The sequence below is a fragment of the Schistocerca americana genome, chromosome 6 (genome assembly GCF_021461395.2).
Source record: "Schistocerca americana isolate TAMUIC-IGC-003095 chromosome 6, iqSchAmer2.1, whole genome shotgun sequence".
Taxonomy (NCBI): domain Eukaryota; kingdom Metazoa; phylum Arthropoda; class Insecta; order Orthoptera; family Acrididae; genus Schistocerca; species Schistocerca americana.
In genome coordinates this window covers 587,717,187-587,744,531 of record NC_060124.1, presented here as the reverse complement: position 1 = coordinate 587,744,531, position 27,345 = coordinate 587,717,187, and the positions used below count along the sequence as shown (strand labels likewise).

At 45.4% G+C, this 27,345-nt stretch overlaps 1 protein-coding gene across 2 annotated transcripts in view; it reads right to left on the bottom strand.

The window, feature by feature from the left end:
- The window catches only part of LOC124619917 (immunoglobulin superfamily DCC subclass member 4-like), a 265,451-nt gene that overhangs the window by 94,568 nt on the left and 143,538 nt on the right, over positions 1-27,345 (bottom strand). For both annotated transcript variants that reach the window (XM_047146553.1, XM_047146552.1), the window contains exon 11: positions 26,279-26,468. In XM_047146553.1, the coding sequence (XP_047002509.1) occupies positions 26,279-26,468 (190 nt within the window). The remainder of the gene's footprint in view (positions 1-26,278; positions 26,469-27,345) is intronic.

The following is a 27,345-nucleotide window of genomic DNA, read 5'->3' as shown; positions in this document are numbered from 1 at the left end:
GCAGCTCCAGCTAGGCTGGTGGCCCGTCAGGCCACTGCCCATGCCCAACACTCCCCATCGCTTTCGCCATCACCGCCACCACCGTCGCCGTCGCTGTCGCCTTCAGCGTCACCATCTCCAGCGCCGACTGCTGCGTCCACGCTGGGACCTGCCCCTTACCGCCACCTCCCTATAGCTCCCGTCCCTCATATCACCACCCACCCTTCTGCCGCCGTTAAACGCCCTAGTGGCACCACCACCTCCTCCGCTCCCAAAAAGGCACCACCCCGTCCTCCTCCCCCCCCCCAGGATGCCATGGATGTCTCCCTGCCTGGCCCTGCTCCCTCCACCTCCTCCTCCTCTTCCCAACCCTCTTTATACAAATACCTCCTCTCCCGTCCCGATCCTTCCCTTCTCGAGGCCTGGAATCTCTCCCTCCTCCTTCGCCAACACTTCCCTGGTGCCCCCATCTCTCTCCTCACTCCCAGACAGGATTCCGTTCTCACCTCCTCCCCCAGCCCAACCCTCCATACTGACATCCTCTCCCACCTCCCCATCACCTGTTTTGGCCCCAACGCCTCCCTCACCCCTGCTCCTTCTCCGTCTCCTCCCCACCAACCCCAACCCCCGTGTCGCCCGCCAACCGTCACCGCCATGATCACTTGGCTTAGTCTGACGATCATGGAGGAGGAGGTGTTGGCGGAGCTCAAGGCGCATCCCACGCTGGAGGTGCGGGCAGTCCACCGCATTTCCAACTTGGCCGGCCCCACCAGCCTTATGCGGGTTTTCTCCTAAGACCGCCCCCTCCATTGACCGTATCCTGAAGGAGGGTGCCCTCCTCTTCAACCAGCGCTACAAGGTCGACCCCTCCCATTCCCCCCCTCAATCCCTGCGCTTCCAGAGGTGTCTGCACTATAACGCACACCCAACAGCCGAGTGCCGTGAGGCCCCCACCTGCCCGCATTGTAGGCAAGTGCACGTCCTCCAGCAGTGCCCTAACCTTCAATCCCCTCCCTCCTGCAATACCTGCAATCTCCCCCATCCCACCTACTCCCAAAAGTGTAAAGCCCGACCCCCTCCGACCACTCCTGAACTCACCGTTCCTGTTCGTCCTCTGGACCCCCCCACCCCTCCTGGCTATTCCCTTCGCCCACCCCCTACCGCTGAGGACATCATCAGATTCCTCACCATCGTCCTTCTGAATGTTCATCCTTTTCAGCGCCCCCACACTCTCCAACAGATATCCCTCGCCACCCATTCCATTTTCCAACTCAAAATGTACGCCACCTACTCCCACAACCAGGCCCATTTCACCTTCTCCCGTCTTGACAGCCTTGTCTAAATCACTGACATGGCGCGACAGCACCGTATCCTTTTCAACAATATCCGCTCCCTTCCCACCAACAAGAACCTCTTCCCGCACACCCTTGCCACCTACCGCGTGGATGCCTTCCTCCTCAATGAAATCTTCCTCCAACCCCACCACACCATCCATACTTCGCCCTATCTCCTCCACCGCTCCGATAATCCCCTCCCTATCGCACGTGGTGGAGTTGCCATTGGTCACGACCACCAGATCCCCGTTCGGCTCCAACCTTTCCTTCTCGACCCCACCGAACACCTGATCCTTAAGTCTCTTCTTCCCCGGCCTTACCGTTACCTGCGCCACCATCTATGTCCGCCCTCACGCCCCTATTCCCTTCGAATTCCTCTCCCACATTGACCGCACCTTCTCCTCCTACATGATCGCCGCCGACCTCAACATCCGTAGTCGTTCCGCCGCCCAGTTACGGCGGTGGCATCGGTTCCTTTCCTCCCTTCAAGGCGACCTCATCCCCATCCCCCAGCACACCCGTCCCGAATCCAACTCCACTCCCAATGTTATCCTTTCCTCCCCCAACCTCCTTGGCTGCATAACGGTGGATGTCCTGGAGCCTATTGGTAGCGACCATCTCCCTGTCCTCCTCATCATTTCAGACGGTCGTCGCCCCCGCCCTGACCCTCGTCATGACCCTCCCCCTAAGTACGTCCATGACTATTCGCGTGCCAACTGGAATGCCTACTGGGATACCCTCTCCACCCGGGTCGATACCCACCCCTTCACCTACCACCACCCTGACGATGTCACCCATGCCACGTCCTTTCTCCAGCAGACCTTGTCTGAGGCCGTGGAGGCCCATGTCCCTACTCTCGCCATCCACCCCCCCCATCCTACCTTACCCCCACAGGCTGTCCTCCTCCTCCGTGAATCCCGCCTTCTCTACCATGTCTTCCTCTGCACGCGTGACCTGGACACACTACGACGCCACTGGCAACTCCAGCGACACATTCGTAATTTACTCGCGGCAAAGAAATGCCGGGACTGGCGACAGACATGCACCTGTTTAAATGCTACCCTATCTATCAACTCGTCCAAGTTCTGGTCATCCTTCCATCGCCTTACCGGAACTAAATCCTCCCCCTACTATCCTATTCTCCACGATGATCACCCCCTCCCTGACTCCCTTAGTAAGGGATGTTTTCTCCATCCCCGATGATCCCCAGTTCGATTACTCCCTCTTCCCGGATGTCTGCGATCGAACTGACACCCCTGTCCCTCGCCTCGCTCCTGGTTTCCAGTACTTGGACAACATTGCACACACGGTACTCAATGCCCCTATCACTACACAGGATCTCATTGCTACACTCCGCACACAACGCAACACTGCTCCTGGTCACGATCGTGTCACCTACCGTCACCTTCGTGAAGCTCCTGTCTCTTTCCTCTCCTCCCTAGCCAGGCTCCACACTGTAGTCCTGTCCACCGGTTACTACCCTGACCTGTGGAAAACCTTCCGTATCCTGATGTTCCTTAAACCTGGCAAACCGCCGTCCTCCATCTCCTCCTACCGTCCCATCAGCCTTACCTCGGTCTTCAGCAAGGTCCTGGAATCTATCCTCACCCGCCGCATCCAGCAGCACCTCCGCCAGCACCGCCTCCTTCCCGTTACCCAGTGTGGCTTTTGGCCGTCCTTCTCTTCCGACGATCTTCTCCTTCACCTCACTCATCTCCTTTCTGACCAGCTTAATTCCCGTCGCTCCGCGCTCCGCCATCTTCCTCTCCCTGGACCTCGAATGTGCTTATGACCGCATATGGCATTCCTGTCTCCTCTTCAAGCTCCAAACCTTCGCCCTTCCCATTAACTACGTCCGCCAGATTGGCTCCTTTCTCTCCCACCGTCCTTCCTATGTCACCATCCTTAACACGGACTCCTACACCTTTTTCCCCTCCGCCGGTGTGCCCCAAGGCTCTGTCCTCTCCCCCCTTCTGTACCTTTTGTATACGGCGGACATGCCGCCCCTGTCACCCCCCCCCCTCCACCTTCTCCAGTTTGCCGATGACACCGCCTTCCTTGCCATTGCCCCCACCCTGCAGCGCTCCCAACACCTTCTCCAATCCCATCTAGACCGGTTCACCACTTGGTGCAACCAGTGGTTGCTCAAGGTCAATCCCTCCAAAACCCAGGCGATCATTGTCGGCAAAACCACCCCTTCCTTCCGCCTCCTTGATTTCTGTCTCACCATCTATGGCCGTCCTATCGCCCTCACTCCCACCCTTAAGTACCTTGGCGTCACCCTCGACTGTTGCCTCCCCATCTCCGGACAATCCAAGCCAAGGCACACTCCCGACTCCATCTCCTCAAGCTCCTTTCCGGCCGCACGTGGGGTCTGGACCCCTCCACCATCCTCCACACCTATAAATGCCTCATCCGCCCTATCCTTTGTTACGCCCATCTGGCCTGGATCTCCACCCCCCCTACCTTTTATAAATCCCTACAAATCCTTGAACGCCATGCTATCCGCCTCGCCTATCGCATCCGTCTCCCCTCCCCCACGCGGATCCTGTATGATCTCATCCCCTTCCTCCACCTCCTCCTTTTCCTTGAAAGGATAGAGATCCTGTACACCTCCCGCAAACTCGATCCTCCTCCCATCCTCTTCCACCCCCACCCGCTGCCGCACCTGTATTCCCACGTCCCACCCGGTCTCCATCTCTCCACCCTCCTTGCCCTCTCCCACGGTGGCTTCCGCCAGCTCCCCCCCCCCTGATGATGCCCTCCTCCCCTCTATCTACCCCTCCTACCAACTTTGATCCTCCCTCCCTCTTCCTGTGTCTGTTCTTTTGGGCACCCTCCCTCCCTCCTCCCTTTCTCCCCACTCCTCCCCCAGGTCTCCCCTCCCCTGTCCCTCTACTCCTCCTCCCATCTCCTCAGCCATTGGCATCTTTGTTCTCCCCTCTCCACCCCCCCTCATGCTTCCTCCCCTCTTGGCAGGTCCCCGGACTCGCACACGCTACGTGGACTTTCGCGCGCCGGAGATCATCGCCATCAGTGTCTCGTGTGTGTGACGTCGTTTTGTGTTTTTAGTGTCACGCTTCTACGTTCACTTGTGCCGTCGGATTCATCAGTGTTATGTGCGCCGTGTCAACGTGTTTTCAGTGTCGTTATCGTCGAGTGTGAACGGCTCCGTGTTTTTTTTTGCGTATCTGTGACCACTACTTTTTGCCCGTCACTTTTTCTTTCCTAATTCTCCGTTCTGTGTAGTGCTATTGTTACCACTATGGCTGAAGAGCGGCGTAGCATGCTGCTGACAGCCTGCCTGATTGTTCAGGTATTAAAATAAAAATACAGGAAAAAACCCTAGTTCAGTCAGTCTGGTACTCGCTCTGGACTACGCTTCTATCTCGGCGGTACTACGTTCTGGTCGTTGCTCGTTGTTGACATTCGCCTGGCTCTGGTTCTGAGTGGTTTTACTGTTGGTGTTTGGTGTTGGGGTTTCCACAAGCCTCCGTTGTTTATCTCTTCCTTGTTGTGTCGGTCATGGTCGGTCGTGGTCGGTTGTTGTCAGTTGTCGTTGGTCTGTCGCCCGACTCGTCCTGTGTTCACCCGGTGGTGCGTGCTCCACCGCCGGCGGCTGCCCCGCCTGGCGGCTCCGATCCGCAGCCCAAGGCGTTCCCGCTGTTGGTTTTGGTTACTACAGTTTCTACATAATTTACGTTTCGGATCTCAGTGCTACCACTGGTAGATTTTCAGACTCCGTAATGAGGATGCTATCCACGATGAAAATGTGTACGGAGAAAGTTTAAGTTTTTCAAGCCTTGAAATATTAATTAATGAATTAAAAACTGTTTCAGAAGAGCTGAATTTACCTTTGCGACATATTTACAGCGCACATGAAACTTCCTTGTGTTGGCGCGCTGCGCCCGACAAAACACTGGCCAACACAACAGGCATTAGGGCTCTAAAATGCATTGTGACGTACCCCATACACATGTATTTTATGGGGTGCGTCATCTAAAACTTGCACCGCAAAAATTGCGGAAATCGAAAGTGCTATTGATGTACGGTTTTCGTAAAATGGGTTGGTAGCCAATCAACAGATCATAATAATACTTACAAATGGTTCAAATGGCTGTGAGCACTATGGGACTCAACATCTGAGGTCATCAGTCCACTAGAACTCAGAACTACTTAAACCTAACTAACCTAAGGACATCACACACATCCATGCCCGAGGCAGGATTCGAACCTGCGACCGGAGTGGTCGATAATACTTACAAGCTGTACTTACTGTGCAAACGTGCACTTTTTAAAATGAAACTATGGCTATTGACATTAACAAACTACAAATAACGTAAAGCGGGAGGTCAGTGGTATTTGTTGCAGGATTCTAGAGCGAGTCATTTACAAGATTTCGTCTTTTGAAAAGTTCCTACACCAACACTTGTTCGTGCCATTCAGCCTGCTTAGTTGCAAGGCATGATCTTGTTATCTTTAGTTACAGTGGGCTCGTGTATTCCTTGAGTGCCTTGCAACTTGCTATGCAATTCGTGTTTGACAATCCAAGAAGTAGGTCGTGAGTGGATGATGCGATTTACCAATGCAGAAAAAAAGCGACATGCTTACGATGTACGGAGAGTACAGGAAGAAGGCAGTTCGTTCTTTTACTGTGTATGCGGAAGACTTCCCAATAGACGTCAAGGACTTCGGCAGTTATTTATCAACCTCTTCAACCAGTTATGTGAAAGTGGTAGTGTAACACCTAGGCAACAAAAAGAAAAGGTAACGAGTGACGGCAGGAGAGGGGGAAATTTATGTTCTTGCTGGTGTTGCAGTTGGTGTGCTCGTTAGCTCCCGTGCAATCGCACGAGGAAGCGACATGAGTCGGGCAAGTGCCTACGCATTCTCCGGGGACATATGTTCCATCCTCATCACATCTATCTCCATCAAGAGTTGCACGGAAACGATTGTGAGGAAACTGCTAACATCTGTGCTTGGGCGTTAAGACAGGCTACTCCAGATGTACCATGCATCGTATTTAGTGCTGAAGCCAGATTTATCCATCATTGTCAGGTAAACCGCCGAAACATGCACTATTGGTCTGTTGAAAATTCCCACTGCCTTCGTCAGGTGGAATGTGAGCGTACATCGAGTGTAAACGTGTGGTGTGGGATAGTGGACCATCAGCTCATAGGCCCTTGTTTTATAGGCGGAACACTGAAGGTGCTCAAGTGTCGCAGCCTCCTATCAGACCATCTTCCACGGATGTTAGAAGACGTTCCTGTGCAGACTAGGACGAACCTGGAGTACGAACTTGATGGCTGTCCAGCCTATAGTGCACGTCGTACAACGCCATACTTTCACGAATTAATTGTGGATGAAGATAGTTTGTACCTTGACAGCCCGTTTCCCGGATTTGATGCCTGTTAACTTTTTCTGTGCGGAAAGCTGAAATATGCCGTCTACAAAGACAAAGCAAGTACACCTGATGATATGCAACGACGTATTGCGTCAGCCTGCTTGGACATCTCCACTGAAATGCAGGCACCACGTGTGCAGCAGACTGAAAGCGTGTACTGCCGCTGCCGGTGGGCATTATGAACACAAACTGTGATGGCCAACTGTCTCGTTACTGGTCTGAATCCACATAGCTAGTGTATGCACTTTTGTAGTTCTTCAGTGTGTGCTACCACAGGTATTGTACAATTGTCAGTGTCGGACCGTTTCAAATGTGGTATCTCGTAAACGACTCGCACCAAAATCCTGCAACAAACATCACTGACATTCTAATTTACCCTTATTTCAGTTTGTTAATATCACTCAGCATTGTTAGATTTAGAAAAATATGGAAATCTCTAGAACTTAAGACAGACATAAAACCATTTTCCCTGTTAGTCACGTGACGTTGACAGGCAGGAAGAAAGCGGGAGTCAAAAGGGAGGAGTAGCTGCAATTAGCGATCGTGCTAAATTACACCTCCTTTTCTCTCTGTCTCTGTTTCTCGATTGTTGTTCCCCATTTGGTCATTCATAGTTATTAAATCTATTTAATCGGATGAGGATGCAAAGGTTGTTTACAGAATAGGAAATATTTGGTTTATTCTTGGAATTGTTCAGTCGCTGCAAGAATTCGGACGAAACCAGGATTCAGAAAACTTTAGCAGGTGACACACATAGCAAATCGCTTCACATCCATAATTCAGCTATACAGTGAATGCAGCTTGAATGACTGAAATGAACATCATGTCGATAATACTGCAGTTTTATCCCTGACATTCTGAAACGTGTAACACCCGCCAGGGTAGCCGAGAGCGGCGAATTAACTACGAGGGGCGGTACGTCGGCCAGCCTGGATGTGAATTTTAGGCGCTTTTCCACATCCCACTTGGCGAATACTGGGCTGCTCCCCACGTTCTGCCTCAGTTACATTGTTCGCATAAATTTGAAAACGTTCGCACAATTTCATGGCTTACACTAGATGCAGACAGCTGGGGTACACAAATTCTGTCCCAGGGGGTTTGGGGTGGCAACAGGAAAGGCATCCAGCCACCCTCTGCAACTAACGCTGCCAAATCCATAGTAGCACAGCCGACCCCACGTTGAAGTGGGATGAGGTTCACAAGAAATGATGATGATTCTGAAACGTGTACCTTGACTGGCTCCTGTTTCCTGAAGATTTTCCTCGTTGAGGAGATTTACAGACTATGAGGAATGAGTGAATGAATAGCGAGATGGATGAATGATCCAGATATTACACCCAGCATGAATTCGATAGAGTCTAATTGTTAATAGCTGCATAACCATAAGCAGTTCAAGTCTAGAAAGAATAAACTTAAGAAAAGTGCCAAAAATAGTAGGTAACTGCTATATATGAAGATTTACACTGAAGAGCCAAAGAAAATGGTACACCTGGCTAATATCGCATAGGGTCAATGCAAGCATGCAGAAGTGCCACAACACGACATGGCATGTACTCGACCAATGTCAGAATTAGTGCTGCAGAAAACTGACAGCATGAATCCTGCACTGCTGAATATAAATCCGTAAGAGTACCAGGTGGTGGAGATTTCTTCTGAACAGCACGTTGCAAAGCATCCCAGATACGCTCAATAATGTTGATGTCTGCGGAGTTTGGTGGCCAGCAAAAGTATTTAAAATCAGAAAAGTGTTCCTGGAGCCACTCTGTAGCAATTCTGGACGTGTTGGCGCCGCATTGTCCTGCTGGAATTGACCAAGTCCATCCGAATGCACAATGGACATGAGTTGATGCAGGTGACCAGACAGGACCCTGAAGTATGTGTCACCTGCCAGAGTCGTATTCCGACATATCAGGGGTCCCATATTACTCCAACTGCACATGCCCCACACCGTTACAGACCCTCCACCAGCTTGAACAGTCCCCTACTGACATGCAGGTCCCAAGGATTCATGAGGTTTTCTCCGTAGCTGCACACATCCTTCCACTCGATACAAATTTAAATGGGACTCGTCCGACCCGGCAAAATGTTTCCAGTCAACAGTCCAATTTCGGTGTCGACAGGCCCAGGCGAGGCGTAAAGCTGTGTGTCATGCAGTCATCAAGAGTACATGAGTGGGTCTTCGGGTCCGAAAGCCCATATCGATGATGGTTCGTTGAATGGTTCGCACGCTGACACTTATTGACGGTCCAGCATTGAAATCTACAGCTATTTGAGGAAGGTTGCACTTCTGTCACACTGAACGATTCTCTTCAGTCGTTGTTGGTCTCGTTCTTGCAGGATCTTTTTCCGGCTGCGGCGATGTGGGTAATTTGACGTTTTTAGCAGATACCTGATATTCATGGTATGACCGTGAAATGGTCGTAAGGGAAAATCTGAACTTCATCACTACGTCGGAGATGCTGTGTCCCATCACTCGTGCGCCGACTACAACACCACATTCAGTTAAATCTTGATAACTTGTCACATTCGCAGCAGTAAGCGATCTAACAAATACGCCAGACTGCAGCGCTGTATCCTGTGTGTTTACATATCTGTGTATTTGGATGTGCATGCCTATACCAGTTTCTTTGGTGCTTCGGTGTATGATCATCATACCTAGATGTTGTGCTGAAGAATTTTGTAATTTTATCTCTGGGGTGCTGCGAGATGTTGCGAAACTGTCGATTAAAAAAAAAGGGTGATGTGAATGTCTACAGATGATATTTTTTTCGAAAGTGATTAAATTTCATGCTGTTTCGTCTCTCTTCTAGCGCAGGGAACTCCACGTTACACTTCTGACCGCTGCAATGGTGTATGTACTAGAAGACAAGCTGATCTGCTGCATAAATCTACTGTGCTTTTAGTATCTGCTGCAATTATTCACAGAAGCAGTCTTTGTATGGATAACAGGTGTAATATATAGCTTATTCAGTTTTGCAGGTATGGGTGGAGGAGGCGTATTCTTATTGTGTCCTTGCAACAGATGTCGATCAACCACTTCAGTGACCTGTTCGTCTTGTGCTGGCAATTGAACGTGCACTGTGGAATTCCATGGGTCCTTTTCTGCAGTTGTATAGAGTCGTGTTTGAGGAAGCGGGAGAAATGGTATTATCAACTCTGTTCTGGCTGTGTAGTTTTATATTTTCTTCCTGTCTCCATTGTAGGATGGTATCAAAACCACTAACAGATGAAACAATCGCAAAAACTTACCACAAATATCATGACAAATAAAGTTCATAAATTATATAAAGATTGCCATGACCACGGTTTTTCAGTTCACACTGGGCAATGTATCGCCAGAACAGCCTAATCTTGTAGCTCATTAGAATCACAATAATTTCTACAAAGGCGTGAGACTACTCACTATGTTCCTGCTTTGAGTAATGGCTTATACCTCCTCACCAGTAGGAGGGGAACAGTGGTGCTGGTGCAACTTTTTACTGCAGGTTGCCTACATCAGGAGTAGGTATGCAGCCAGGGGCAAACCTACTGGAACTTAAACTATTGTGCTCCTAGAAAGATCCTTCCTTTTGATTGACAGGCACTTATCCTATTGCCCCCCCCCCACTCCCCTCAAACTCAGGAAACCCCCAACCCACCCCCTCTTCTCAGGTCTGATTTATTGGAATAACCCCTCTCACTCTTATCAGTATGACCTCTCTGGTAAACACCCCTCCCCTTCCACGCTCCCTCCCAGCATTTGGCGGGAAAAAAGACTCAGTTGATCGGTCATTTGGAGGGAAAGCGATTGCTGTGTATGGAATATTGTTTGAACAATTTAGACAATGTGTCGAATATTGTTTATTTAAACAATTTAACATATTCAAGGCAGTGTACGGAATATATGGAAATTGGTGGAGAGGAAGGATCTCATAACAGGAAATTCAAGGGTATATAGTTTATTTATAAGAAATTCAGTTTGTTGGGCTGGATTGCTCTTGCTCATCATTCTCTGTTGTTTGGAAACATGTAGCTCTTGTAAGAAGAAATTACATGGGGCAAACATGTTGCATATTCTAATGTTTGGCACTGTACTGTGGGTTTCTTAACCTAATACTGTAGAACAAAAGGAAACTGGTGCTTTTCATTTATAATTTTAATGTTTAGCCCTTTGTCAGTACTTAACCTATTGTTCTCTTAAGAGGTTTTCCACGTCACCCCCTGTTCCTTATACTATTGTACTGCCATTGATACCAAATTAAGTAATTAGTTATGTCCTCCCACCATTTACCTGGTACACTTTACGAAATTCATATGCTTTTCAACTCCATTTCTGGGGCTTTCTTATTTGTCTCCCACCCCCTTAAAACTGTGTTTTACATAAAAATTATGCAAATTAACCTATTGTTCTGGAATGAACCTGTTTTCTGCTCCATGTCACCCACTCACACACACCATCCCCTTAACTACTGTACCGCTAACACCACGTTGATATAAAAAATGTATGCAAATTAATTAATTCTTCACATGTGTGGGGTAGTTTATCTTAATTTGCAGCATCCTGTTTGTCAGTGAAATCGCTGGAATACAGATTAATCAAAAGATTGCTAATAAAAAGCACATTCCGCCACCTGATGCCCAACACCACCGTGTGCACCGGCAGCCCCCACAAAGTGACGATGCGGCTGTCAGCTGCCAGGCGATGCACAGGTGTCCGTACGGGTCCTGGAAACACGAGGCGGCAGCATCGTTTTCATACTTGGCACATGAGAAATTCATGAAACTGCTCATGATGTCATTCAATTCGAATATAATTAGTTGTAATTCGTTGAAAATGTTTAAAATTGTCGAAATTTGTTGAAATTTAGTATATACCTACAGCATTAGTGGTTTAGTGTGGTGTTACCACCACAAGAGGCTGAGACATGGTGTGCTTGTCGGTAGTCGGTGTTCAATTAGCGAGATGTTGGTGCCAGACGGGGAGCGGGGGGGGGGGGGGGGGGGGGAGGGGGGGAGTTTTAATAGCTGTATTACATGGACTCATTCAGACAAGGGGTGCATGCACAACTGACTGCATAAAGATGAATCCGAGCATTAATGAGAGAACATAAGAAGAGGAAGAATACGGTTCTGCAAATAAATGCATTAAAGATGCATGGATACATCTAGCGAAAGAAACACTCAAAGTCCACCCTACAGCTACAAGCTAGGGGGAAAAAGGCTGGGGGCTAAGGTACAATATTTATTCTCTTTGGTGGGAAATACGTTCAACTGACTAGATGCTGGAGTTGGACAGAAAGGAGTTGAAAAAAAGTGTATTACCTGCAAGCATATAGCATCTTTCGCTGTTTGACGTCATAGTTCACTACGCACGCCTACAAAAAACCATCCTACAGCCCAGCTAACCGAATCCAATACACGCTACCACAGCTGATGGAAATAATGCTTCACAGTTATAATTTAACTTCGAAATTGTCACGTCGAAAACCAGCACTCGAATTGAATGGGTCAACATGCATCACATGTACTGGGGACAATTGTCGTCCTAAAAGACTGCAGTTGACCGTGCGTTCTCATCCATGTACAATCACAAAGTACGGGATGGAGCTACTCCGCCAAAAGCCACATGGTGAGTGCTGGCCACTGCCCGCACTGATACGATCGCACTTCGGCAACACAAAAGCAGGTGTAGTTAACTAGGAGATAAAAGGGCGGCTCGCACCAAATGCATCTTGGTTGTCTAAAGTACAGTGCCGCAGCCGCCCCTAATGGCTAGGAGGCGCCGCTGTGAGAGACTAGACAGGTCCGCTCCAGCAGGGACCAGACGAGAGCCACAGTATTGTAGAGAATTCACCCGCCGTTATGCAAGGGAATATTCAACATCAACTCGACTCCTATAATAAAGATACTATTAACAATAGGGGAAAAAAACCTGCCACGACGATAATAAATGTACTCTTTCTATGAAAAGAGACAGTGTCCAGGTTCATTTCGTTTTATGAGCAAAATCGGTCTAGTTTTTTACTTTCGACTGAGAAACTTATCATGCCTGCCAAGACATTTACGTGTAAACCCGAAAAAGAAATTAGGGGGAACCCATATTTCCACTCATGAATACCTATGTCGGTGATGTAACAGATTTCAAATCACCCCTACGATTTACAAAGTCAAATAAGGTGTTTCTCGTATATAGAGTGCCAGATGCACACACCGCAATCGAACTTCTCTCAACTAAATAAAGACGTGAAATGCGAAGAAGCAGTCAACGGAACAATTTACATGGGCGGGAACAATGGCCCAGCGCAAACACACTTCCATATTGAATCTTCTCAGATTTCCACTTGATCACGAAAGCTGTCCAACACATACTAAGTATTAGTTCGCTATTCTGCCATCTAGAGGACTACACAGTTAAGTGAACTACATTCCTGCATTGCAACAGTCTTCTTCATTCAGATGGTCCCTGCCATTAGCCGGAATCGTGAATCATTCCTGCCACACGTCATGCATAGACAGAATCATCCTACAAAATCGGCCACATATATATTTGATCCCTATACTTACACTTAAATGTTACGATTGCGGTTTCAGTTGAATGACATTCGACAATGAGCGAAGTATCGGAAACACACCCTGCCGATGACTCTGGAAATACAGGGTGATCAAAAAGTCAGTATAAATTTGAAAACTTAATAAACCACGGAATAATGTAGATAGAGAGGTAAAAATTGACACACATGCTTGGAATGACATGGGGTTTTATTAGAACAAAAAAAACAAAGTTCAGAAAATGTCAGACAGATGGCGCGTGAAAGATCTCTTGCGCGCGTCGTTTGGTGATGATCGTGTGCTCAGCCGCCACTTTCGTCATGCTTGGCCTCCCAGGTCCACAGACATCAGTCCGTGCGATTATTGGCTTTGGGGTTACCTGAAGTCGCAAGTGTATCGTGATCGACCGACATCTCTAGGGATGCTGAAAGACAACATCCCACGCCAATGCCTCACCATAACTCTGGACATGCTTTACAGTGCTGTTCACAACATTATTCCTCGACTACAGCTATTGTTGAGGAATGATGGTGGACATATTGAGCATTTCCTGTAAAGAATATCATCTTTGCTTTGTCTTACTTTGTTATGCTAATTATTGCTATTCTGATCAGATGAAGCGTCATCTGACGGACATTTTTTGAACTTTTGTAATTTTTTTTTTTTTTTTTTTTTTTGTTCTAATAAAACCCCATGTCATTCCAAGCAAGTGTGTCAATTTGTACCTCTCTATCTACATTATTCCGTGATTTATTCTGTTTTCAAATTTATACTGACTTTTTGAACACCCGGTATAAATATCTCTACCACTGTTTTGACTTGACACACTCTTCCCTTTGCTATCGCAGTATTCCATGTCAAATTCATACCTTCCTTATGACTGGACATAGTCATCTCCTTTGCACATGTCGGAACACAAACACATACTTTATAAACCTGATGCTAATGGCAAACCTATCACACATCCCCTACTACTAAGTATAATACGTTGTCGATAAGTGATTGCTGGCGATACGAAATAATACTGACTGAACATCAATGGTTGGTGGTCATGTTGTCTCATAAGTTTTTCATGCGAGTGGTACCACTGTCTCTTAGAAAGAGAGGCGTGATCGTCTTACAAACCATCAGATGTTAAAAAACACAACCATATTAAGTGTCTTAACAGTTTATATGAAGAAATAAACTTTTTACATAAAGTGTCAGGAACGTGTACATAATGTTTCGTAAAACTTCTAGAGGCAATTTTATACAACAAAGTATCATCGCTATGGTATGTAAATTTATTTTACACCTACATCTACATAGATACTCTGAAAATCACATTTAAGTGCTTGGCAGAGGGTTCATCGAACCACCTTCACAATTCTCTATTATTCCAATCTCGTATAGAGCGCGAAAAGAACGAACACCTGTATCTTCCCGTACCAGCTCTGATTTCCCTTATTTTATCGTGGGGATCGTTTCTCCCTCTGTAAGTCGGTCTCAACAAAATATTTTCGCATTCGGAGGAGAACGTTGGTGATTAGAATTTCGTGGAAAGATTGCGTTTCAACGAAAAATGCCTTTCTTTTAATGACGTCCAGCTCAATTCCTGTATCATTTCTATGACACTCTCTCCCATATTTCGCCATAATACAAAACGTGCTGCCCTTCTTTGAACTTTTTCTATGTACTCCATCAGTCCTATCTGGTAAGGATCCCACACCGCGCAGCAGTATTCTAAAAGAAGAAGGACAAGCGTAGCGTAGGAAGCCTCCTTAGTAGATCTGTTACATTTTCTAAGTGTCCTGCAAATAAAACGCAGTCTTTGGTTAGCCTTCCCCACAATATTTTCTATTTGCTCCTTCCAATTTAAGTTGTTCGTAACTGCAATACCTAGATATTTTGTTGAATTTACGGCATTTAGCTTAGACTGATTTATCGTAAAGCCGCAGTTAAACGAATTCGTTTTAGCACTCGTGTGGATGACCTTACACTTTTCGTTATTTAGGCTCAACTGCCAATTTTCGCACCATTCAGATATCATTTCTAAACCGTTTTGCAATTTTTTTTATCTTATGATGACTTTATTAGTCGATAAGACGGCTGCTCAGATTGTCTCCCAAATCGTTTATATAGATAAGGAACAGCAAAGGGCCTATAAAACTACCTTGAGGAACGCCAGAAATCACTTCTGTATTACTCGATGACTTTCCGTCAATTAGTACGAACTTTGACCTCTATGACAGGAAATCACAAATCCAGTCACATAACTGAGACGATATTTCACAAGCACGCAATTTCACTACAAGCCGCTTGTGTGGTACAGTGTCAAAAGCCTTCCGGGAATACGGAATGGATCTGAAATCCCTTGTCAATAGCATTCCACACTTCATGTGAATTATGAGCTAGTTGTGTTTCACAGGAACGATGTTTTCTAAACCCATGTTGACAATATGCCAATAAACAGTTTTCTTCGAGGTAATTAATTATGTTTGAACACAATATATGTTCCAAAACCCTGCTGCATATCGACGTTAACGATATGGGCCTATAATTTAGTGGATTACTCCTACTACCTTTCTTGAATATTGGTGTGACCTGTGCAACTTTCCAGTCTTTGGGTATAGATCTTTCGTCGAGCAAACGATCGTATATGACTGTTAAGTATAGAGCTAATGCATCAGCATATTCCGACAGGAACCTAATTGGTATACAGTCTGGACCAGAAGACTTGCTTTTATTAAGTGATTTAAGTTGCTTCACCACTCCGAATATATTTACTTCTACGTTACTCATGTTGGTAGCTGTTCTCGATTCGAATTCTGGAATATTTACTTCGTCTTCGTTTGTAAAGGCATTTCGGAAGGCTGTATTTAGTAAATCTGCTTTGGCAGCACTGCCTTCGATAGTATCTCCATTGCTATCGCGCAGAGAAGGCATCGATTGTTTCTTGCCGCTAACATACTTCACATACGACCAGAACCTCTTTGGATTTTCTGCCAGGTTTCGAGACAACGTTTCGTTGTGGAAACCGTTATAACCATCTTGCATGGAAGCCCGCGCTAAATTTCGAGCTTCTGTAAAAGATCACCAATTTTGGGGATTTTGCGGCTGTTTGTTTCGTTGTTTCTGCAACAGTGTTCTAACCCGTTTCGATTACCAAGAAGGATCAGCTCCACCGTTTGTTAATTTATTTGGTATAAATCTCTCTCAATTGCTGCCGATACTATTTCTTTTAATTCAAGCCACATCTGGTCTACACTTATATTATTAATTTGGAATGAGTGGAGATGGTCCCTCAGGAATGCGTCAAGTAAATTTTTATCTGTTTTTTTATTTTTGCAGGTATATTTTTCGCTTATTTTTGGAGGATTTGGGGATTACAGTACTCATTCTCGCTACGACAACCCTGTGTTCACTAATCCCTGTATCGGTTTTGATCGGTCCTGATGTTCGTTATTAACTCAGGATTATTTGTCGCTAAGAGGTCATCAAGTGCGTTTTCATAACCGTTTACTGTTCGCGTGGGCTCATGAAATGATTGCTTGAAATAAGTTTCAGAGAATGCGTTTAGCACAATTCCGGATGATATTTTATGCGTACCTACGGAATAAAACATGTATTTTCGCCAACATGTCGAGGGTAAATTAAAAGTCACCACCAACTATTATCGCATGGGTCGGGTACGTGTTTGAAATCAAACTCAAGTTTTCTTTGAACCTTTCAGCAACTGTATCATCTGAATTATGAGGTCGGTAAAAGGGTCCTATTATTATTTTATTCCGGTTGCCACCAATGACCTCTGCCCATACTAACCCACAGAAAGTATCTACTTCAATTTCGCGACAAGTTAAACTACTTCTAACAGCAACAAACACGCCATAGCCAGCCGTGTTTAGCCTATCCTTTCGGAACACCGTTAGATTCTTCTCAAAAATTTCCGCTGAGCTTTAACGAGCTTTCAGTGCCTATAATGATTCGAGCATCAGTGCTTTCTATTAGCGCTTGGAGCTCTGGTACTTTCCCAACACAGCTACGACAATTTACAACCGTTATACCGATGGTATCTACGTTCTTCCTGCGTTCGGCCTGCACCCTTTGTGACTGAAGCCCATCTGGTATTTTCCCGAGACCCTCTAACCTAAAAAACCGCCCAGTCCACGCCACACAGACCCTGCTACACGTGTAGCCGCCTCCTGCCTGTTGTGGACACCTGACCTATTCAGCGGAACCCGAAACCCAACCACCCTTTGGCGCAAGTCGAGGAATCTGCAGTCTACACGGTCGCAGAACCGTCTGAGCCTCTGATGGAGACCCTCCACTCGGCTCTGTACCAGAGGTCCGCAACCGGTCCTGTCGACTATAATGCAAATGGTCAGCTCTGCTTTCATCTTGCAAGCAAGACTGGCAACCTTTACCCCTTCTGTTAGCCGCTCGAAACCAGAGAGAATATCTTCTGATCCAAAGTGACACACATTATTGGTACCGACGTGAGCTACCACCGGCAGCTGGCTGCACCCTGTGCTCTTCATGGCATCCGGGAGGGCCCTTTCCACATCTGGAATGACTCCACCCAGTATGCACAAGGAGTACACATTGGTTTTCTTTCCCTTCTTGTCAGCCAAGTCCCTAAGAGGCCCCACAATGCGCCTAACGTTGGAGCTACCAACTACCAATAACCCCACCCTCTGCGATTGCCCGGATCTTGCAGGCTGAGTGGTTTCCCCTGACACAGGACAGGCGACAGCATCTGTCTCAGCGACAGTGTCAGCCACAGACAGCACCTGGAACCTGTTTGTCAGACAAACCGGGGAGGCCCTACGTGCGGCCGCCTGGGAAGTCTTTCGCCGCCTACCTCGCCCTGGGGCGACCTCCCACTCGCCCACAGGTGAGGGGTCAACCACAGTGCGAGCAGTGGTGAGGATCAATCGGATGTTAAAAGCTATACTGGCTTTATAAATTCAGGTACGACATTACCTCAGAATCAGGTGGTTTTTTGTCTGGACAAATACCGTAACACTGAATTTAGACGGTGATTGCTGGAGTATATGCTACTAGACCAGCAGTGCAGTTACACATAGCCAAAAGTGCAACCTCACAATGAAATTACCCAATTTAGAATGTGATTCGGTTGAGGAACGTGGTATTAAACCTGGATTTCCAACTCCCTCACGCCGCCGCCGCTAGATATTTCTCCAATATTTGTAACGCACTCTGTGTCGATATCACGTCAGAGGTTCAGTGATATATCAATTGAGCTATAGGGAATGGTTGATTGAGAGGGATCACAAACAGTAGATGGTGTGCTGATTGAGATCATAAGAAATGTGCACTAGCTTTTCAGATCTCTAGTGCTACGCTATCCGCTAGAAATCATACCTGGGATTTGGAATTAAGTCTCCCCAGTCAAGCACAAACCTGCGTTGGGTCCTATGGAGAAGTCCTTCAATGATTACAGCCACTAGTGAATTATATTTCTGGCTCTCTCATATCTAGAAACGAATCACCTTCCTCGAACCTATCTGCTACAGTAAAATTCCAACCTTGTTTTAGGTAGTCCCTATGCATCTTGCAACTGCTGCCATTTCTGCAGCTTTACGCACGTAGTCGTTCCAGTTTAAGTCAGAACTGAGTAGGAGTCGGAGGAAACTATATCTTCCACCTTCTGCAACCCGTGTAGAAAGAGGCTAAGCTGCGTTAGTGCTACAGGACTGTGTTTTGACCATTCGGTGGAAATGGGAACTGAGAGAAGGACGAGGATTTTTCCTACTGCACTAGGGTGCGTCCCATAACTACATACAAGTACTACAGATCCACCTCCCTCAGGGCCCATTCACATCTATCGCCCCAACATGCTATCTTCGTTTATTATCTACCATCCAACAGAGAAAAATTACGAACTATAAAAGCTCCACTAACTTCATCCGACAGAGGACTCGATAAGAATTTTACCCCATCTCTCTTCTCCCATACACCGAAAACGAATACTGCATGCATGCCAGCATCGATCACATGTGACGATGCTATTAAATATGCAGGTATTGATCAACTTAATAGACCAGTTTAAAGTTTCATCACCTGTACTGTAGGAGGATGATCGTATCCCCCAGCCTATATTTAAGTCGCAAGAGACGCTTCCTGTGACCATGTCTCGTTGTTTGAAACATTATTTTTTCTGCTGCAGTACACCTTGTACATCGCCATACATTTTGTTTTTCCACCATGACTTCGAGGTCTGTGCCAGGTTCCAAATTTCCATTAACACGTTCTGATCCATGGACTCTCGCAGAAAACTAGACGTCACGTGGTGTAAATCACTTTGTTATCGCTCCAACCATAACACACCACACACACTGGATGATTTTAAATAAAAATCAGTTACATCATAAGGAAACTGGAAGAGTTTTGCCGCACTGTGGAGAGTTACCAAACTACAGTCCGAAAGTGATTGACGAGCTCTACATTTAAATTCATCTGTCACAGTGACAGAATAGCTGACGGCTCTGCGTCCCATTTAGATTCATTCCTCATACTGCAGTCATGCATGCGATCACTGTTTCCATGTTAGCCATTACCAGAAGGTGTTATCCCTCCACCATAACTCTTTCTCCAACTCAAACAAACGTTGTCAGTCAATCATTATGTGGTAACCAACAGCGTACTAGTGGACGGAAGGGACAGAAAAGACACTGTCTATGTATTGAAATAATAAGCATCACAGTTGATAGTGCGAACAGTTTTAGCAATTTCACAGTAATTTCAACACCGGCGAATGATGCGACAGCACGTTTCCCAATTTCAATATCATAGCTAAACAACCCCTTCCCAACTTTGCGAGTACCATTGTGAATGTAGATAGATGACTGTGCAGTAAGTCCATTCATTGTTAATTCGCGAACACATACAACATCGAAGTATACCAGACAGCACTCTACATATTTCTGACACCTCGAGCATAGTGTTTAATTTACGATCCATCTCTATGCTAATCGGAGTCACAGAGCATTCTCAAGGTCGTAGGGTAAAATTAGAGACCGAAAGACCCCCTCACACTGTTTTTGACCAACCCATCCAGCAGCACCACTCTTAATTTCATCTGCAACCTCCCAGAAGTAGACCGCTACATTATACATCTCGTAAATGCATGGAGCTTGCCGTGTCCTTCCCCATCCAAGTGCACAAGATTTCTCAAGATGCTCTCATCTCGAGGAGGTTAGCACTCTTTGTCGATGTGTAGTAACAGATTTGAAAGTGTTGTACTGTTATAGCAGACAGTTAAGAAGACCTACAAATGGGTGATTTTTATGTCTGATGGAGCTACAGACGGACGCAGTTAGAAGCATTTTTTACGTAAATCAACCAAGCTTTCAATTTTAAAGCATTATTCCAGAGTCTAGAACCAGTACCTGGAAGGTATTGATAAGAGAGAACATAAACACATGCAAATGTATGGCGATGTACAAGGTGTACTGCAGCAGAAAAAATAATGTTTCAAACAACGAGACATGGTCACAGGAAGCGTCTCTTGCGACATACAATATAGCCTGGGGGATACGATCATCCTCCTACGGTACAGGTGATGAAACTTTAAACAGGTCTATTAAGTTGATCAATACCTGCATATTTAATAGCATCGTCACATGTGATCGATGCTGGCATGCATGCAGTATTCGTTTTCGGTGTATGGGAGAAGAGAGATGGGGTAAAATTCTTATCGAGTCCTCTGTCGGATGAAGTTAGTAGAGCTTTTATAGTTCGTAATTTTTCTCTGTTGGATGGTAGATAATAACGAAGATAGCATGTTGGGGCGATAGATGTGAATGGGCCCTGAGGGAGGTGGATCTGTAGTACTTGAATGTAGTTTTGGGACGCGCCCTAGTGCAGTAGGAAAAATCCTCGTCCTTCTCTCAGTTCCCATTTCCACCGAATGGTCAAAACACAGTCCTGTAGCACTAACGCTGCTTAGCCTCTTTCTACACGGGTTGCAGAAGGTGGAAGATATAGTTCCCTCCGACTCCTACTCAGTTCTGACTTAAACTGGAACGACTATGTGCGTAAAGCTGCAGAAATGGCAGCAGTTGCAAGATGCATAGGGACTACCTAAAACAAGGTTGGAATTTTACTGTAGCAGATAGGTTCGAGGAAGGTGATTCGTTTCTAGATATGAGAGTGCCAGAAATATGATTCACTAGTGGCTGTAATCATTAAAGGACTTCTTCATAGGATCCCACGCAGATATGTGCTTGAATAGGCAGACTTAATTCCAAATCCCAGGCAGCATTTCTAGCAGATGGCGTAGCACTAGAGATCTGTAAACCTACTGTACATTTCTTACGACCTCAATGAGCACGCCATCTCCTTTTGTGATCCTTCTCTATCAACCATCGCCTATAGCCTAGTGGATATATCACTGAACATAATGCGTTACAAATACTGGAGAAATATCTAGCGGCTTCGGTGTGAGAAATTTGGAAATACCGGTTTCGTACCATGTTCCTTAGCTGCATCACTTTCTAAATTGGGTAGTTTTATTATTGCACCTTCCGCCGACCACTGGCGACAACATCGATGTACTGTGGAGACCTCACGCCCCACGTGTTGAGCAATTCGGCGGTACGTCCACCCGGCCTCCCGCATGCCCACTATACGCCCTCGCTCAAAGTCCGTCAACTGCACATACGGTTCACGTCCACGCTGTCGCGGCATGCTACCAGTGTTAAAGACTGCGATGGAGCTCCGTATGCCACGGCAAACTGGCTGACACTGACGGCGGCGGTGCACAAAGGCTGCGCAGCTAGCGCCATTCGACGGCCAACACCGCGGTTCCTGGTGTGTCCGCTGTGCCGTGCGTGTGATCATTGCTTGTACAGCCCTCTCGCAGTGTCCGGAGCAAGTATGGCGGGTCTGACACACCGTTGTCAATATGTTCTTTTTTCCATTTCCAGGAGTGTGTATATTCCAACGATCACCATCTGTAATCAGTGTCACGGTATTTGACTGGACAAAAATCCACCTTGTTCAGAGGTAATGTCGTACCTCGATTTATAAAGAGTATAGCTTTTAACATGGATAAATGTAAGCACCTGTAGAACCAAGACTGCTTGTGATGGTAATATGGTTGTGTTTTCCAACATCTGATGGTCTGTAACATGATTACGCCTCTCTTTCTAAGACACAGTGGTACCACTCGCAAGAAAAACTTATGAGACAGGACCACCAATCGTTGATTTTCGGTCAGTATTATTTCGTATCGCCAGCAATAATTTATTGACAGTGAATTAGTAGTAGGGGATGTGTTATAGGTTCTCCATTAGCATCAGGTTTATACAGTATGTGTTTGTGTTCCGACATGTGCGAAGGAGATGACTATGTCCAGTCGTAAGAAAGGTATGAATTTGACGTGGAATACTGCGATAGCAAAGGGAAGAATATGTCAAGTCATAAGTGTGGTAGAGATATTTATATTTCCAGAGTCATCGGCAGTGTGTGTTTCCGATACTTCGTTCATTGTCGAATGTCATTCAACTGAAACCGCAATCGTAACATTTAATTCTAAGCACAGCGATCAATATATATGTGGCCGATTTTGTAGGATGATTCGTTCTATGCGTGGCCTGTGGCACGAATGATTCACACTTCTGGCTAACGGCAGGGGCGTTTGAATTGAGAGGGCTGTTGCAATGCAGGAATGTAGTTCACTTAACTGTGTACTCCTCTAGACGGCCGAACAGCGAAGTAATACTTAGTATGTGTTAGACAGCTATCGTGATCAAGCGGAAATTTTAGAAAGTTCAGTACGGACGTGTGTTTGTGCTGGGCCATTATTCCCTCCCATGTAAATTGTTCCGTTGACTGCTTCTTCGCATTTCACGGCTTTACTTAGTTGAGAGAAGATCGATTGTGGTTCTCAAGATACGAGAAACACCTTATTTGACTTTGTAAATTATAGGGGCGATTTGGGATCTGTTACACCACCGACATCGGTATTCATGAGTGGAAATATGGGTTTCCTCTATTTTCTTTTTCGGGTGTACACGTAAATGTCTTGGCAGGCATGATAAGTTTCTCAGTCGAACGTAAAAAATTAGACCGATTTTGCTCATAAAACAAAATGAACCTGGACACTGTCTTTTCTTGGAAAGATAACATTTATTATCGTCGTGCAGGTTTTTTTCCCCTATTGTTAATATTATCTTTATTATGGGAGTCGAGCTGATGTTAAATAATCCCTCACCGAACGGCGGGTGAGTTCTCTACAATACTGTGGCTCTCGTCTGGTCCCTGCTGGAGCGGACCTGTCTAGTCTCTCACAGCGGCGCCTCCTAGCCATTAGGGGCGGCTGCGGCACTGTACTTTACACAACCAAGATGCATTTGGGGAGAGCCGCCCCTTTACCTCCTAGTTAACTATACCTGCTTTTGTGATGCCGAAGTGCGATTGCATCAGTGTGGTCAGTGGCCAGCAGGGGCCGAGTGGCTGTAGGCGGAGTAGCTCCTTACCCGTAGTTTGAGACTGTACATGGATGAGAAAGCACGGTCAACTGCAGTCTTTTAGGACGACAATTACCCCAGTACATGTGATGCATGGTGACCCGTTCAGTACGAGTACTGGTTTTCCTTGTGACAATTTCGAAGTGAAATTATAACTGTGAAGCATTATTTCCATCAGCTGTGGTAGCGTGTATTGGATTCGGTTAGCTGGGCTGTAGGATGGTTTTTTGTAGGCGTGCGTAGTGAACTATGACGTCAAACAGCGAAAGATGCTATATGCTTGCAGGTAATACACTTTTTTTCAACTCCTTTCTGTCCAACTCCAGCATCTAGTCAGTTGAACGTATTTCCCACCAAAGAGAATAAATATTGTACCTTAGCCCCCAGCCTTTTTCCCCCTAGCTTGTAGCTGTAGGGTGGACTTTGAGTGTTTCTTTCGCTAGATGTATCCATGCATCTTTAATGCATTTATTTGCAGAACCGTATTCTTCCTCTTCTTATGTTCTCTCATTAATGCTCGGATTCATCTTTATGCAGTCAGTTGTGCATGCACCCCTTGTCTGAATGAGTCCATGTAATACAGCTATTAAAACTCCCCCCCTTCCCCCCCCCCCCCCCCCCGCTCCACGTCTGGCACCAACATCTCGCTAATTGAACACCGACTACCGACAAGCACACCATGTCTCAGCCTCTTGTGGTGGTAACACCACACTAAACCACTAATGCTGTAGGTATATACTAAATTTCAACAAATTTCGACAATTTTAAACATTTTCAACGAATTACAACTAATTATATTCGAATTGAATGACATCATGAGCAGTTTCATGAATTTCTCATGTGCCAAGTATGAAAACGATGCTGCCGCCTCGTGTTTCCAGGACCCGTACGGACACCTGTGCATCGCCTGGCAGCTGACAGCCGCATCGTCACTTTGTGGGGGCTGCCGGTGCACACGGTGGTGTTGGGCATCAGGTGGCGGAATGTGCTTTTTATTAGCAATCTTTTGATTAATCTGTATTCCAGCGATTTCACTGACAAACAGGATGCTGCAAATTAAGATAAACTACCCCACACATGTGAAGAATTAATTAATTTGCATACATTTTTTATATCAACGTGGTGTTAGCGGTACAGTAGTTAAGGGGATGGTGTGTGTGAGTGGGTGACATGGAGCAGAAAACAGGTTCATTCCAGAACAATAGGTTAATTTGCATAATTTTTATGTAAAACACAGTTTTAAGGGGGTGGGAGACAAATAAGAAAGCCCCAGAAATGGAGTTGAAAAGCATATGAATTTCGTAAAGTGTACCAGGTAAATGGTGGGAGGACATAACTAATTACTTAATTTGGTATCAATGGCAGTACAATAGTATAAGGAACAGGGGGTGACGTGGAAAACCTCTTAAGAGAACAATAGGTTAAGTACTGACAAAGGGCTAAACATTAAAATTATAAATGAAAAGCACCAGTTTCCTTTTGTTCTACAGTATTAGGTTAAGACACCCACAGTACAGTGCCAAACATTAGAATATGCAACATGTTTGCCCCATGTAATTTCTTCTTACAAGAGCTACATGTTTCCAAACAGCAGAGAATGATGAGCAAGAGCAATCCAGCCCAACAAACTGAATTTCTTATAAATAAACTATATACCCTTGAGTTTCCTGTTATGAGATCCTTCCTCTCCACCAATTTCCATATATTCCGTACACTGCCTTGAATATGTTAAATTGTTTAAATAAACAATATTCGACACATTGTCTAAATTGTTCAAAGAATATTCCATACACAGCAATCTCTTTTCCTCCAAATGACCGATCAATTGAGTCTTTTTTCAGGCCAAATGCCTGGAGGGAGGGTGGGAGGGGAGGGGTGTTTACCAGAGGGGGAGAGGTTAATTAATTGATCAGTTTAATTTAATAATCAGTCAAACTGATAAGAGTGAGGGGGGCTATTTCAATAAATCAGACCGGAGATTGTATCTGTAGCAGTGAGGCAGAGGGGGTGGGTTGGAGGTTTTCTGAAGTTGAGAGGAGTGGGAAGGGGTGGGACGACAATAGGTTAAGTGCCTGTCAATCAAAAGGAAGGATCCTGTTAACAGAACAATAGTTTAAGTACCTGTCTATCAAACGGGAGCAACAGGTTTGCCCCGTGAGTGCTGCACCAGCACGCCTGTTCCACTCCTACTCTCGCCACTCCCCCCACCCCTGCACCCAAGTCCCCTCATAGCTCTGGCTCTGCAAACATCTGTGAGTTGTGTTTACTCCGATTTTTTGTATATCCATTTCTGTTTCCTTGATTATTCAAAAAGTTTGTAGTTGTTGCAGTGTAACAATGAAAAGTTACCTCTGTTATGCTTTTTATACTGTGAATGTAAATATTTGCATGCAGTTCTCTAATATTATAAGATGTGAACACCAAAGCTGTAATGCATGACACATGTCAAGTAATAAATATAAAATTTAAAAATTTTTTCTTAAAGGCATATGAATCAGTCTACTCTAATTGTATTTATCCCACATTTAACAATATTTAAAAGGCAAATATCTTTATACCTGTATGTGCTGTTACAGCATTGATAATACGACTTCCTGCTGTGAGGCCAGTAACAGACACTGATGTTATTTCTATCTGGTACAGGGCATGTGAGTGTAGGTGATCAAGTACCACTGCAGTTGTTGATACTTCAGTATCACCAGATGATGCGTCACAGTTGACATCTTCACATGCCAGGAAATAAACACACTGAAAAAAGTTAAAAGAAAACTTGTTACACTTAAAATTGTACAATGGAAGGCTATTAATGCAGATTAAACAAATGTTTTACTCCCTGATGCTAAGTTAACTTTAAAAATTAACAATGATTATATTATATTTCAACAGAAAATCAATGTTTTCCATCTGGTTTCAAACCACAGTTCATGTAAAAATGCGGAATTTGGTCAGGAGTAAGTGTTGTGGTGTATTCTGAACCTGCAGATAATAGTGACGCCTCTTAAAGGGACCACACCCTGCCTATCTAACCCATGTTAATTTAGGCAAGTATTTGACCCATTTCCGAAAAGAAAAAAAACTATTTGATGCAGGACCTTAATACTTTTACTGTATGTTACAAGATGCTAATAGCGTCAACTGTACTCAAATCTACTGTATCCATTTTATAGTTTTTAAGAAATACTTTTTTAATATGTAATAAGTTTTTTCTACAGAAAATATTTTTTGTGAACTCCCAAATGGGGGAATTAATGAGTGTAGTACCAGAGGTGGCTTTCTATGTTGCGCAGAGTGCCTGAAAATTTCATTCATTTATCTATAATAGTTTCTGATATAATGGGGCATATGTACTGAAAATTTTAATTTGCAGGAAATTGACTTAAAAGAAAAAACTTTTGAAATTTGTTACTTACAGTTAATTAAAATTGTCCTTTTGCATATGATGGCCCTTCTTTGGCCTCTAGCATGTCTTCCAGCTTCTTTTTCACCTTCCTGGATGTTTGTCTTGGTTTCTTGGCCATATTAGACGCAGAACTGTCTGCATTGGCTATCCTCATTTTATGACAATGTTGCAGCCCATTGATAATATTTTCACCAGGATTAATTACCAGCTTTTTCAGTACCCAAC